General features: G+C 35.5%; 1 protein-coding gene across 1 annotated transcript in view; it reads left to right on the top strand.

Moving 5' to 3' along the window:
- EIF5B (eukaryotic translation initiation factor 5B) overlaps positions 1 to 14,118 on the top strand; it is a 90,074-nt gene that overhangs the window by 41,957 nt on the left and 33,999 nt on the right. Inside the window, exons 10-11 of the mRNA XM_058534473.1 lie at positions 3,147 to 3,433; positions 13,995 to 14,102. Coding sequence (XP_058390456.1) covers positions 3,147 to 3,433; positions 13,995 to 14,102 — 395 coding nt within the window. The remainder of the gene's footprint in view (positions 1 to 3,146; positions 3,434 to 13,994; positions 14,103 to 14,118) is intronic.

The following is a 14,118-nucleotide window of genomic DNA, read 5'->3' as shown; positions in this document are numbered from 1 at the left end:
AAATTTTTTTTAGGCATAGTTTTACCCAAATTCCACAAGTTCTGATAGGTTGATTTTTTTTTTTTTTTTAATTTTTTTAGGTTGTTTTTCTTTTTAAATTTATTTATTTACTTATTTATTTTTTGAGGAAGATCAGCCCTGAGCTAATATCCAATGCCAATCCTCCTCTTTTTTTGCTGAGGAAGATCAGCCCTGGGCTAACATCCGTGCCCATCTTCGTCCACTTTATATAGGACGCCGCCACAGCATGGCTTGGCAAGCGGTGCATCGGTGCGCGCCTGGGATCCAAACCAGCAAACCCCAGGCCGCTGAAGCGCAGCGCGCGCTCTTAACCGCTTGTGCCACCAGGCTGGCCCTTGATAGGTTGATATTTTTTAATCTTCATTTTCTCACATTAACTGTTACCAATGATTTGTTTAGAAGTGTATTTGTTAGTTTACAAACATGAGGATTTTCTAGTTATCTTTTTGTTACTTCGTTGTGAATAGAGAGCATACATGGTTCTATCCTTTGAAATATGTTGAGACTTGATTTACAACCTGGAAAATAGTTGATTATTGTAAAAGTTTAATATGTGGTTGGAAAGAGTTTTTATTCTGCAGTAGTTGGGTGTTTTGTTCTCTCTATTTAGTCAAGTTTGCTTTCATTTTATTCAAGTCTTTTATATTGTTCTGAGGTTTTTCTCTGGTGTGTTTTTTCTCTCTGTTACTGGGTGGTGTGTTAAAATCTCCCACCATGATTGTAGATTGTTTCTCCCTGAGTTGTTAATTTTTGCTTTATATATTTTGGTACTATTTTATTAGGTGAATACAAACTTATATCTTTCTGATGAATTGACTCTCTTATCATTGATTTATTTATTTTATTTATATTTTACTTATTCATTTCTAGCAGTGCCTTTTCCCTTAAAATATACTTTCTTTGGTATTAATATAGCTACACTAGCTTTGATTTACATGATCTTTTTCTATCTTTATCACTCTTTCTGTATCCTTAAACAGTTTATAGTTGAGATTTTTAAATTCAATTTGTCAGTCTCTCTATTTTACCTAGAGCACTTAGCCCACTACATCTAACATGTGATGTAATTAATGAAGTATATTGGTTTTATATTTATCATCTTACTAAGTCCTTCGTATTTGTTCTGTTTCTTTTTCTCTCCTTCCTAACCATGTTTTGGATTCTTTGAGTTTTTTTTTTTAATTCCATTTTTTTTCTCCTTCCATGAACTTGTGTACTTTTCCACTTACTTTTAGTGGTTACTCGAAAGACTTGTAACATAGATCTTTGAATTATCAATGTCTAATGTTACCATCTTTCCAGACAATGCAAAAATAGAATACATGAACAACATTTATTCAATTATCAGTTAATATATCATTGTTCTTATTTATTTTAGTTCTCTTTTTTAAACCCCATAATAGCTTATTATTATTTTTTACAGTCAATATTTATTTAACTTTACTCAGATTCTTAGCTTTTTGTCACGCTTCATTTCTTCCTGCATCTGTGACCTTCCATTTGGGATCATTTCTTCCTTACCTAAAGAAGACCTTTTAAAATTTCCTTTAGTATGAATCTCTTAGTGAGACATTCCATTTTTGCTTTTCTGAAAATATCTTTATCCCATCTTCATTCTTAAAGGTATATTCACTGAATGAGGAATTCTTTGCTGAAATTCTGTTCATTTCATACTTTGAAGATATTATTTCCTTGTCTTGGCTTTCATTGTTTCTGTTGAGAAGTCAGGTATCAGCCTAAATTTCTCATGTGTCTTTGGTTTCAGGAGTTTTTTTTGCTGAGGAAGATTTGCCCTGAGTCAGCATGTCTTGCCAATCTTCCTCTTTTTTGGCTTGAGGAAGATTAGCCTGAGCTAACATCTATGCCAGTCTTCCTCTATTTTTATATGTGGGTTGCCACCATAGCATGGCTGACGAGTGGTGTAGGTCCATTCCTGGGATCCAAACCTGCAAACCTTGACCGCCGAAGTGGAACGTGCCGAACTTAACCACTATGCTATGGGGCTGGCCCCTGGGTTTCAGTAGTTTTGTTATGATGTGGCCAGGGTCGATTTCTTTTTATTTTTTCTGCCTGTAGAGCTTTATCAATGTATCATTCTATCTTTTCCTCTTTTCTGTATTTTTCACCTTATTGAGTCTTCATGGTTCATTCTAGATTGTTTCTTCTGATCTGTCTTCTGGTTCGTTAATTTTCTCCTCAGCTGTTTCAAACACATCTCTTGATTTCTTAATTTTGTCTCATGTATTTTCCAGTTTTAGAGTTTCCATTTATTTTTTAGAGATTTTTATTTTCTAAAATTCTTAATCTTATCATTTGCTCCTTGGATGTTAGGAGCATAGTCATTTTTAAATTTTGGTTTTATAACCTCAATATATGAATGCCCTGTGTGTGTCTATATGCTGGTTTTCCTCATGTGAATTGGTTTTTCATGTGGCTAGTTATTTTTTTTGCATATTGTGCTGGATATTATACTTGTAAAACTGTAGAAATAATTTGAGGTCAAGGATGGTGTTTTCTTTCTCTAGAGAGAATTTATATGTACATCCACCAGGAGTCTAAGTGAACTAGCAATATGGAATCATCTTATTCCAGATTTAGAATTGAGAGAATCTGAAGGTGTAATGGGGATGTCCTGTGTACTTCCTGTGCATCCATACTGCTAAGGTTCAGTTCTTCAGGATTTCACCCCACAGTAAGGGCGTTAGCCAATGCCCGGACCCCTAAGCACTGAGGGGCTATTAAAAGCACTGCTTAGCCTTTCAGCTGCCTCCTCCAGAATCAGCAGATGACCCCAAGGGGAAAGAAATACTAAGCGTTGTGTTTACCTCCCTGGGTTTCTGTCCTCTGTTGTATCCTGGTTTAGTAATTCTTTTCTTTTTTATTAGCTTAAGTATGGATTAATGCATTAAGTTTTTACTGTTAAATGGCAGTCTTCACTGTAGCCTGTAGACAAACACCTTGTATTGATGATGCATGAAAACGTTAATCTGAAATTAATGATGTATTATAATGTTACTGCCTTAGTACATTTTCAGTATTATTTTCCCTTTACGTTCTCAATTATCTTGATAGAAATCTCTCATTTTTAACTTTCATTTATTTTAAAATCTTTCCTTTCCTGAAAGAAGGAAACACGGTGCATATAGAAGTAAAAGAAAACCCTGAAGAGGAAGAGGAGGAGGAAGATGATGAAGAAGAAGAAGAGGAGAGTGAAGAGGAAGAGGAAGAAGAAGGAGAAAGTGAAGGCAGTGAAGGTGATGAAGAAGATGAAAAGGTGTCAGATGAGAAAGATGCAGGGAAAACATTAGACAAAAAATCAAGTAAAGAAATGAGCTCAGAATCTGAATATGACTCTGATGATGATCGAACTAAAGAAGAAAGAGCTTATGACAAAGCAAAACGGAGGATTGAGGTATTTCTTTTTCTCTTTCCTTTATTGCTTTCCTCCCCACTCCTCCTCTGTGATCATTAGAACTGCACTCTACATTTAAAGGCTTTTATTGAGCAGCACTCATAAAAATATAGTCTCAGAGAGGTGTCTTGTCCAGTTTTTGTAATATTGAGACACAATAGATCTTTGACACTGGTCTAACCCAAGGATCTCACTCTCTTACCTAAGTCAGAATATTTGTTTGTTTTCTCCAGATTTTTCTGTACTTTTTGAGTGATGGTATATAGATATGCAAAGGTGTTTGGAGCATATGCTCTCTGGTTACAAACGTTAATTGTCTTCCTTGCAAAATTTGGTTAGTCACTGTGAGGCATTTGATCACTTTAGTTGTTTAAATCTGATGGGTTAATCAGGCTTCTATTTAGTAAAGTCCACATACCTAACAGGCTTACTATATTTTTCCTACTTAATACAGTAGACTTCAATAGACTTCAAGAGAAAGTTTTCTTTAATTATGTCAGCTTGGCATAAAGAATACACTAAAAACTACTTAGTTTGCTTGAGGGTGCTAAACTATTTTAAAACTAAAAACCGTTTTAAACTTTAAAACTATTTTAGCTTTTCTTGTCCTCATCTTTTCATGTATAATTCTAATTTCACAATTTTTTGTTTTAATAATCTATATATCAGTGTTTTCCTTTTCCTTCTGTAAAGTCTAGATAAGGATAAATTTTTTGCATTTCTTTTTTTTTTTTTTTAAATAATTTTATTTATTTTTCCCCCAAAGCCCCAGTAGATAGTTGTATGACATAGTTGCACATCCTTATAGTTGCTGTATTTGGGACGTGGTGTCAGCATGGCCGGAGAACTGGCGCGTCAGTGCGCGCCTGGGATCCCAACCCGGGCCACCAGCAGCGGAGTGCGCACACTTAACCACTAAGCCACGGGGCCGGCCCTCTGCATTTCTAAAGGACTAAGAAGATCTATTGTTGTAAATTGGGATTTCTCAACCCAGGCACTATTGACGTTTTTGGGCCAAATAATTCTTTGTTGTGGGGGACTGTCCTCTTCGTTTTGGGATGTTGAACAGTATCCCTGGCCTCCCCCCACTAGATACCAGTAACTTTCCCCTCCCTTCCCTCGGTTGTAACTCTGCTTCTTCCCACAGCACCTACTCAAGCCAACTCCCTTGCTCTGTACTCATAGGTGAGAGACGGTTTGTACTGTGTGTGATGATTTAAAAACAAACAAACAAGAGGCTGGCCCTGTGACATAGTGGTTAAGTCTGGCACACTCCGCTTGAGTGGCCCGGCTCCATGGGTTTGGATCCTGGGCGTGGACCTACACCACTCGTCAAGCCATGCTGTAGTGGCAAACCACATACAAAATAGAGGAAGATTGGCACAGGTGTTAGCTCAGGGCTAATCTTCCTCAAGCAAAAAAAAGAGGAAGATAGGCAACAGAAGTTAGCTCAGAGCAAATTTTCCTAACGAAACAAACAAACAAAATGGGTATAAAGCAGAAAGTAAAAGTTCCCCATTATCTCGCTTCCCAGACTTGTTCATAGTTCTGTGTGTGAGCTTCAAGTTTTTAAAAATGTTTAATTAAAAGTAAGTTAGATAATAAATTTTGTTGATGCATATTCTTCTTTTCACATAACAATATGCTGTGGACCTCTTAGCTCAACAATTTTTTAAGCAGTTTTGTTGAGATATGGTTTACATACCATAAAATTGAACCGTTTTAAGTGTATAATTCAATGGCATTTTTAAGTTGACAGAGTTGTGTAACCATCACCACAATTCAACTTTAGAATATTTTTATCACCCCCAAAATATTATGTGTGCCAGTTTGTAGTCATTCCCATTCCTAGCACCAAGCAACCACCAATCTACTTTCTGTCTCTATAAGTTGTTTTCTCTGGAAATTTCTTATAAATTCAGTCGTATAATACTGATTATATGGTCCTTTGTGTCTGGCTTATTTCATTTACCATGTTCATCTATGTGGTAGCTTTATCAGAACTTTGTTCCTTTTTATTGCCAAATAGTGTTTTGTTGTATAAATAATACCATATTTTATTATTATTCATTTAGCAGTTAGAAGACATTTGAGTTGTTTTCACTTTTTGGCAATTATGAATAGTACTGTTATAAACATTCTCATGTGAGTCTTTGCATGCAAATATGTTTCCATTTCCTTTGGAAATAATTTTAGGAGTGAAACTGCTGGATTGTATGGTAAATTTGTGTTTAACTTTTTCAGAAGCTCATCGACTATTTTCCAAAGTAACTGCACAATTATAGATTCCCACCAGTTGAGGGTTCTCGTTTCTCTACATCCTCTATAATACTTGTTATTGTATGTTTTTCCAATTATCGCCATTCTAGTGTATGTGAAGTAGTATATCTTATTGTGGTTTTAATTTGCATTTCCATGATGTTGAGCATTTCTACATGTGCTTGTTGGCCATTTCTGTTTCTTCATTGGTGAAACATCTATTCAAATTTTTGTCCATTTTTAAATTTTGTAATTTGTATTATTATAATTGAATTGTAAGAGTTCTTTTCATTTTTTTAATAGTTTCTTTTGAAGCGAATAAATTTTTACTTTTGATAACGTTCAGTTTATCAAATTTTTCTTTTATAGAGCATGCTCCTGGTGTTGTATTGAAGAAATCTTTGCCTCACCCAAGATCATGAATATTTTGTCCTATGTTTTCTGCTAAAAAATTTGTACCTTTAGTTCCTTATATCTCGAGCTCTATAATCTATTTTGAGATAATTTTTATATATGATGTGGGATCAGGGAGTAAATTCATTTTTTATGAATTTAACCAGCACCATTGGTTGAAAAGTCTATCCTTTCTTCATTGAATTGCCTTGGCATCTTTCACAAATCAATTGATGAGAAAATATCAGGGTTTATTTTTGGACTTTCAGTTCTGTTTCATTCATCTATATTTCTCTTCTTATGCCAGTACCAAATTGTCTTGATTACTATAGTTTTATAGTAAGTTTTGAAGTTGGGAAATGTAAGTCTTCCAACATTGTTTTTCCTTTTCACGATTGTGTCACTTGCTTTTTCATATGAATTTTAGGGTCAGCTTGTCAGTTTCTGCAAAAAGCCTGCTCAGATCTTGATAGAGATTGTGTTGAATCTGTAAATCAACTTCAGGGAGAATTACTATCTTAATAATATTGAATCTTCCAATCCGTGGAAATAAGCTCTCTCTCCATTTATTCAGATCTTTTAAAATTTCTTCCATCAATATTTTGTAGTTTTCAGAGTATAAGATTTATAATTCTTTTGTTAAATTTGTTACTAAGTGGTTTATTGTGTTTGATGCTATTGTGAATAGAATCACATTTTTTAAATTTTTCATTGTTAGTATAAAGAAATGCAATCCATTTTTGCAGATTGATCTTGTATCCTGCAACTGTACTGAAATTTTTTTATTCTAATTTTTCATGGATTCCTTAGAAATGTCATGTTGTCTGTCAAAGACAATTTTAATTCTTCCATTCAGATCTCATTACTGCTTTTTCTTTTTTTCTTGCCTGATTTCCCTGGCTAGAACAATACATTGTTGAATAGAAGTGGTAAGAGCAGACATATTTGCCTTGTTTGCAATCTTTGGGAGAAAGAATTCAGATTTTCATCGTTAACTATGATGTTAGCGATAGGTTTTTCTTGGATGCCTTTTTTTCAATTTAGAGGAAATTCCCTTCTTTTTCTTAGGTTGTTGATATTCTGTCATGAATGTATGTTAGATGCTTTCTATATGTCAATTAAGATTTTTTTCTTTTTTGTGTTAATGTATGATATATTACATTAATTGGTATTCAAATGGTAAACCAACCTTGCATTCCTAGAATAAATCCCACTTGGTCATGGTATATAATCCTCTTTATATGTTACTGGATTTGGTTTGTAATATTTTGTTGAGGATTTTGTGATCTGTACCCATTAGGGATATTGATCAGTAGCTTTCTTTTCTGATGATGTGTGTGATTTATCCTTTTTTTCTTTTCTTTTCTTTTTTTTTTTGCTGAGAAAGATTCGCCCTGAACTAACATCTGCTGCCAGTCTTCCTCTTTTTTGTATGTGAGCCGCCACCACAGCATGGCCACTGGCACATGAGTGGTATAGGTTTGCACCTGGGAACCAAACCCGGCCGCTGAAGCAGAGCGCACTGAACTTAAGCACTAGGCCACTGGGGCTGGCCCGTGTCATGTTTTTTTTTTTCATCTTGAGTCATTCTCAGTAATTTTTGTCTTTCTAATAATTATTGTGTTTCATTCAAATTGTGAGCATAAAGTTGTTCATAGTATTCTTTTACAGTCCTTTAAGTTTCTGTAAAGTCAGTGCTGTCTCTTTTGATTCTGATTTTGGGGGTCTGTGTCTCCATTTTTTTTCTTGGTCTGTCTAGCTAAGGTTTTCCATCTTTTTGATCTTCTCAAAGACCCAACTTTTGGATTCATTAATATTTTTTTTCCTCTATTTTTCTGTTTTCTCTTTAATTGATTTTTATTGTTCTTTATTATTTTCTTTTGTTTAGTTTGAGTTTAGTTTCCTTTTCTTTAGCTACTTTCTTAAGGTGACAACTTAGATTATTGATTTGAGATCTTTCTTCTTGTCTGATATCATATATGCGTTTACAATTACAATTTCCAAGTACTGCTTTAGCTGCATCCCACAAAGATTGAAATGTTGTGTTTTTGTTTTCATTCTGCTCAGAATATTTTCTTTTTTTGCTTGATTGTCCCTGAGCTAACATCTGTCCCAATCTTCCTCTGTTGTTTATATGTGGGATGCCGCCACAACATGGCTTGACGAGTGGTATGTAGGTTCGCACCCGAGATCTGAACCCACAAACCCCGGGCCACGAAGCGGAGCACGCGAAGTTACCACTAGTCCACCTGGCCTGCCCCTGCTCAGAATATTTTCTAATTTCCCTTACTATCTCTTCATTGACTCATGCATTATTTAGAAGTACATTGTCATAATTTACAAGTATTTGTGGATTTCCTTATTCTCTTTCTGTTGTTAATTCTAAATTCTGACAGTCATGGTCAGAGAACATATTTTGTATAGTTTGTATCATTTTAAATAATTAAAACTTGTTTTATCCCCTAGCATATGGTCTGTTATGGTGAATGTTTCTTGTGCCCTTAGGAAGAATGTCGATTCTGCCATTGGTGGATCTGGCATTCATTCAGGTCAATTAGGTTGATAGTGTTGTTCAGATTTTCTGTATCCTTGCTCATTTTATATGTAGTTTTTCTATCCATTATTGAAAGTGGGTTATTGAAGTTTCCACATTTATTGTTGAATTGTATGTTTCCCCTCTCAATGCTGTCAATTTCTTCTTTTATGTATTTTGGGACTCTGTTAAGAACGTATATGTCTATGTTATATCTTCCTGAGGATATAGATATCTCTCTCTTGTCTCTAATAACATTCTTTGTCTGATATTAATATAGCCACTCTAGCTCTCTTATAGTCACCATTTGCATGGTATATCTTTTTCAGTCTAATTACTTTCAATCTATGTATGTCTTTGAATCTAGTGTCTCTTTTTGACAGCATGTAGTTGAATCCTGCTGTTTTATCCAGTCACACAGTTTGCCTTTAGGAGTGTTTAATTGGTTCACATTTAAAGTTATTATGAATATGTTTGGATTTTCTTCTCTTTTGCCATTTGCTTTCTGTATATTGCATGTCTTTTTGTGTTTTCTTTTTTTTAAAGTTATTTTCTTCATGGTTGCTCTAGGCATTACAATATGCATCTTGTCATTATCTACTGTAGATTATTAGTAGCTTAATTCTAGTAAAATACAGAGACTTTGTTCCAATAACAGATCCATTCCTTCCTCCTTCCTTTGTGCTATTATTGCTACATACGTTTATATTGTCACATGTTACATATGTTTATAAGTTATAAAACCACTAAAACGGGTGGTATTAATGTCTTGATATTATATCTTTTTTTTTTTTTTTTTTTTTTTTTTTTTTTTTTTTTTTGTGAGGAGATCAGCCCTGAGCTAACATCCGCCAATCCTCCTCTTTTTTCGCTGAGGAAGACGGCCCTGGGCTAACGTCGGTGCCCATCTTCCTCCACTTTATATGGGACGCCGCCACAGCATGGCTTACCAAGCAGTGCGTCGGTGCGCGCCCGGGATCCGAACCAGCGAACCCCGGGCCGCCGCAGCGGAGCGCGCGCACTTAACCGCTTGCGCCACCGGGCCGGCCCTTGATATTATATCTTTTAAAGAAATTAAGAAAAGAAAGGAGAAAAATATATTTATAGTCTTTACTATTAACCTAAACATTAACATTTCTGGTATTCTCATTTCTTCCTATGGATTTGAGTTTCTGTCTGGTGTCATTTCCTTGCTACAGTATAGCTCTAGTCCCTCCCTCATCTTGCCTTTGTGCTCTTATGTAATATTTATTACATCTTTATATATTAAAAGTTCAACCAATACAATTTTAGAATTATTGTTTTGTGAAGTTATCTTTTAAATCTTTTAAGAAAACAGAAAAGACGTTTTAACTGTCTTTTATATTTACTGTATAATGATCTTTACTGTTGCTCCTTTTTTTATTCGTGTGGCTTTGAGTTACCATCTGGTGTTGCTTCATTTCAGCTTGATGAACTTCCTGTGGTATTTCTCTTCATGCTGATCTTCTAGCAGTGAATTCTCTGTCTTTTTAAATCTAGGAATTATTTATTTCACCTTCATTTTTTAAGGATAATATTGCTGTATGCAGAATTCTTGCTTGTCAGTTTGTTTTTTTCCTCTTCATCCCTTTGAATATGTCATCCCATTGCTTTCTGGCCTCCGTTGTTTCTGATGAAAATTAAGCTGTTCCTCTTATTTGGGTTCCCTTATACAGAACGAGTGATTTTTCTCTTGCTGTCAAGATTTCCTGTTTGACCTTGGCTTTTAACAATTTGTAATGTGTCTTGGTGTGAATATCTTCTACTTGGAGTTTATTGAGCTTTTTAGATATGTAGGTTAATGTTTTTCATCAAATTTTGGAAGTTTTCTGCCATTATTTCTTCAAGTATTCTTTCTGCCTATTTCTCTGTCTCCTTTCCTTCTGGGACTTCCATTATATGCACATTGATGTATTTGAGGGTGTCCCAGAGGTTTCTTGAGACTTTATTTTTCTTCATTCTTTTTTCTTTCCACTGTTCAGACTATATAACCTATTAATCCATCTTTAAGTTGTCTGATTCTTTCTTCTGCCAGTTTACATCTACTGTTGAGCCCGGCTAGTGAATTTTTAAATTTGTTATTGAGGTTTTTTTTTTGTTTTTTTTTTTTTTTTTTTGGTGAGGAAGATCAGCCCTGAGCTAACATGTGCCAATCCTCCTCTTTTTCTGCTGAGGAAGACTGGCCCTGGGCTAACATCCATGCCCATCATCCTCTACTTTATATGGGACACCGCCACAGCATGGCTTGACAAGCGGTGCGTCGGTGTGTGCCCGGGATCCGAACTGGCGAACCCCGGGCCGCCACAGCAGAGTGCGCCCACTTAACCGCTTGCACCAGCAGGCCGGCCCCTGTTATTGAGATTTTTAAAAGCAGAATGTGTTTTTTTAAATAATAATTTGTTTCTATTTATAGATATCTTCTTTTGATGAGTCATCATCACACTACCCTTTATTTCTTTAAACATGGTTCCCTTTAGTTCTTTGAACATAATTTATAATAGCTGCTTTCAGTCTGTCTGCTAATAAGTTCAAGATCTTGGCCTCTTAGTTTCTATTGACCACTTTTCCCCACTGTGTTATAGGTCACATTATCCTGTTTCTTTGTATGTCTGGTAATTTTTTGTTAACAAGTAGACATTTCAGAGAATATATTGTAGCAAATCTGAAGTCCTTTGGCTCCCCACAAAGGTGGTGGTCTCGGCTATTATTGTTTATTTGCTTGGTGAATCATATGGACTAATTCTGTGGAGTCTTTTGCTTCTGTAGTATGCAGCTGCTGCTGTCTCTTCTCAGTTTTTTTTTTAAATTCTTGTTTTTATTTTTAAGCCTAGCTTCCTCGGACTTGTGCCTGAGTCAGCCTATCTTATTGGTCAGTGAAATGATTTGTCAGTAGTTGTGCTTAAACATCTTGAACCACTACGGCTTCCACCATTTGCCAATGGATCTGGCAGTTTACTAGTCCACTCTGGTTTTTACTTAATGCATTTGCAAGGCCTCTTATTGAGCCAGGAATAAGTAACTCACTAAGGATCTCTCTGGTCTCTTCTGACAGCTTTCCACAGGAGCACAGCCTTGCAGACTATCAGAGATAAGTAGGATCTTATCAATGACTACTATGGCTGTCTTGTTCTGTAGACCTCCCTGTTAAATTTCTGACTGATCTTCCAGGTTATCTCTTGACCCACCAGTATTGAGACACTAGTCTAGTTGTGATTTTAGCCTATCTGTTTGTTTGCCGTTGAGGTCACTACTGTTTTTGACAGTGCTCTGAGGCATGAAACCCCCTGTCCGTCTGTCTCATAGCACTTTTACCCCATGTTGCTGTCAGAATGAAAGGAGTGTGATGGAGCAACTCCAGTCTAAAACTCCACAGGCTTCCATTGCTTTTACTGACAGTTAGTAGATTTTCTTGAATTAAATGTCTTTCAATTTGTTATATGCCTTTCGCCAATTTCTAGAATCTTTAAGTGGTTGTTTTGATTGTTTTGTCCAATTTTATCTTTTCTATTCGGGGAAGGGATTTGCTGAGCTCCTCATTCCATCATTCAAGAAGTCCTGCCTCAGTACCTTTAATAGCTACATATGGTATTCCATTTTATAGAAGGATCCTAATTTGACTTTGTATTAGTCTTCTGGGCTGCCATAACAAAATACCACAGACTGGGTGGCTTAAGCAACAGAAATTTATTTTCTGACAGTTCTTGAGGCTAGAAGTTCCAGATTGAAGAGCCAGCAGGGTTATTTTCTGGTGAGGGCTCCCTTCCTCACTTACAGATGGCTGCCTTCTCCCTGAATCCTCATGTGGCCTTTCCCCTATGTGTGCTCAGAGATTTTTGATTTCTCCTCCCCTTATAAGGATACCAGTCCTGTCAGATTAGGGCCTGACTCTTATGACCTCATTTAACTTGAATTACCTACTTAAAGGCCCTGTCTCCAAATAGTCACATTGGGGGTAGGGCTTCAGTGTATGAATTTGGGAGAGAGACAGTTCAGTTCATAACAAACTTGATAGTTCTAAAACCTTGCTACATATTATAGTTTTCTGAAATTCACCCCAGACTTCCTGAGTAAGAACCTCCGTTGTGGATAGGGGTCTCTACCTACGTGATTCTATGCAACCAGATAGGTATCAGCCCTGGGGTTTAGGAAACACTTGTTAAGAAATCCCTCACTAAAGAAATTAAGTGGTTACTAATTTTTGCTACTATAAACAGTACTACAGTGAACAAACACTATTGGTACACATGCATCCTTGTATACTTGTCCTGTCATTGTCTTAGGACAAATACTTAGAGGTAGAATTTCAGAGTTAAAGTCTGTACTACATTGCCCTCTAAATTTAACACTTCATTTTCAATCATATCCAATCCTAACTAAGGTCATGATATTCACGTTTGAGTTGTACATACTGTGAAGCTGTTGTGTACTACTCTTTGCTAGTAAATAACTCATATGTCACTTTTGACCTTCCAAAACATTGTTTCATGACAGTTTCCACAGAAAGATCCAGTGTCTGATGGTAGAAAGTAAAGGATTCTTACAAAAATGATTTTTAGATGGAAAATAGTTTTGTAAATGGCATTACTTCAGAGTTTTGATGAAAGTCTTATGTCTTTTGAATGCCAGCTTTACTGTACTCGAAAGGTTCTCATTCCAAAGAACTGCTGGGATGTGTTTTTGTTTGGTTCTCGGAAAGCTAAGTATTTAGGTAAATGCTACAGAGAAACACATTGTGGTTCAAGGACCAGCTTGAATCTTTTTCCTTCTATCGTGCCTAAATTAGTGGTACCTTAAAAAGGTAAAAAATGTCATTGAACGTCTTAGGCTGAGGCTTAAAATAAACTCTCTCCTAATTGAAAGGTTTTATAGCATTTGTACAATAAAGTTTTGAAATAAATTGCTTTAACATTTTTAACAGTTCTTAAGTTTTAATGAAATTTTTTGAATACAAGAGTATATCTCTTTTTATATAAACCGTCACATATGTTAGAGGTTGTACTGTATGGTAATGAAAGAAAGGCCAATTCTTTTCTATTCATTATATTCCATTAAATTAGCCATGTGCAAAAGTGTTCAGAAAGTTGAAGCCAACACTTTACACCATGCTTATTTGTATTTAACAGTTCTATTCTGAAATCTATTCTAAACGGGTTTTTCCTTGTCCAAAGGTATTGTGATGGGAATTAGATTGTAAAGTTCACATTGTAAAATGCAATTTACATGTAGTTAAATCAACGAATAACTTGGGTGAAAGTTGTGTCATTCTCTTGTCAAGGCAAAATAATTTAAAGGAAGATAATGATAGTATGAGTTTGAAATAATATTTAATTTTGTGATTTTTTTTTTCATTCCTAGAAACGGCGACTTGAACATAGTAAAAACGTAAATACAGAAAAGCTACGAGCCCCTATTATTTGTGTGCTTGGACATGTGGACACAGGGAAGACGAAAATTCTAGATAAAGTAAGAAAGTCTTGTT

The sequence above is a fragment of the Diceros bicornis genome, chromosome 40, assembly GCF_020826845.1.
Source record: "Diceros bicornis minor isolate mBicDic1 chromosome 40, mDicBic1.mat.cur, whole genome shotgun sequence".
NCBI classification, from domain to species: domain Eukaryota; kingdom Metazoa; phylum Chordata; class Mammalia; order Perissodactyla; family Rhinocerotidae; genus Diceros; species Diceros bicornis.
Note: the sequence above shows the minus strand (reverse complement) of the source record. Positions and strands in the feature narration are given on the sequence as shown.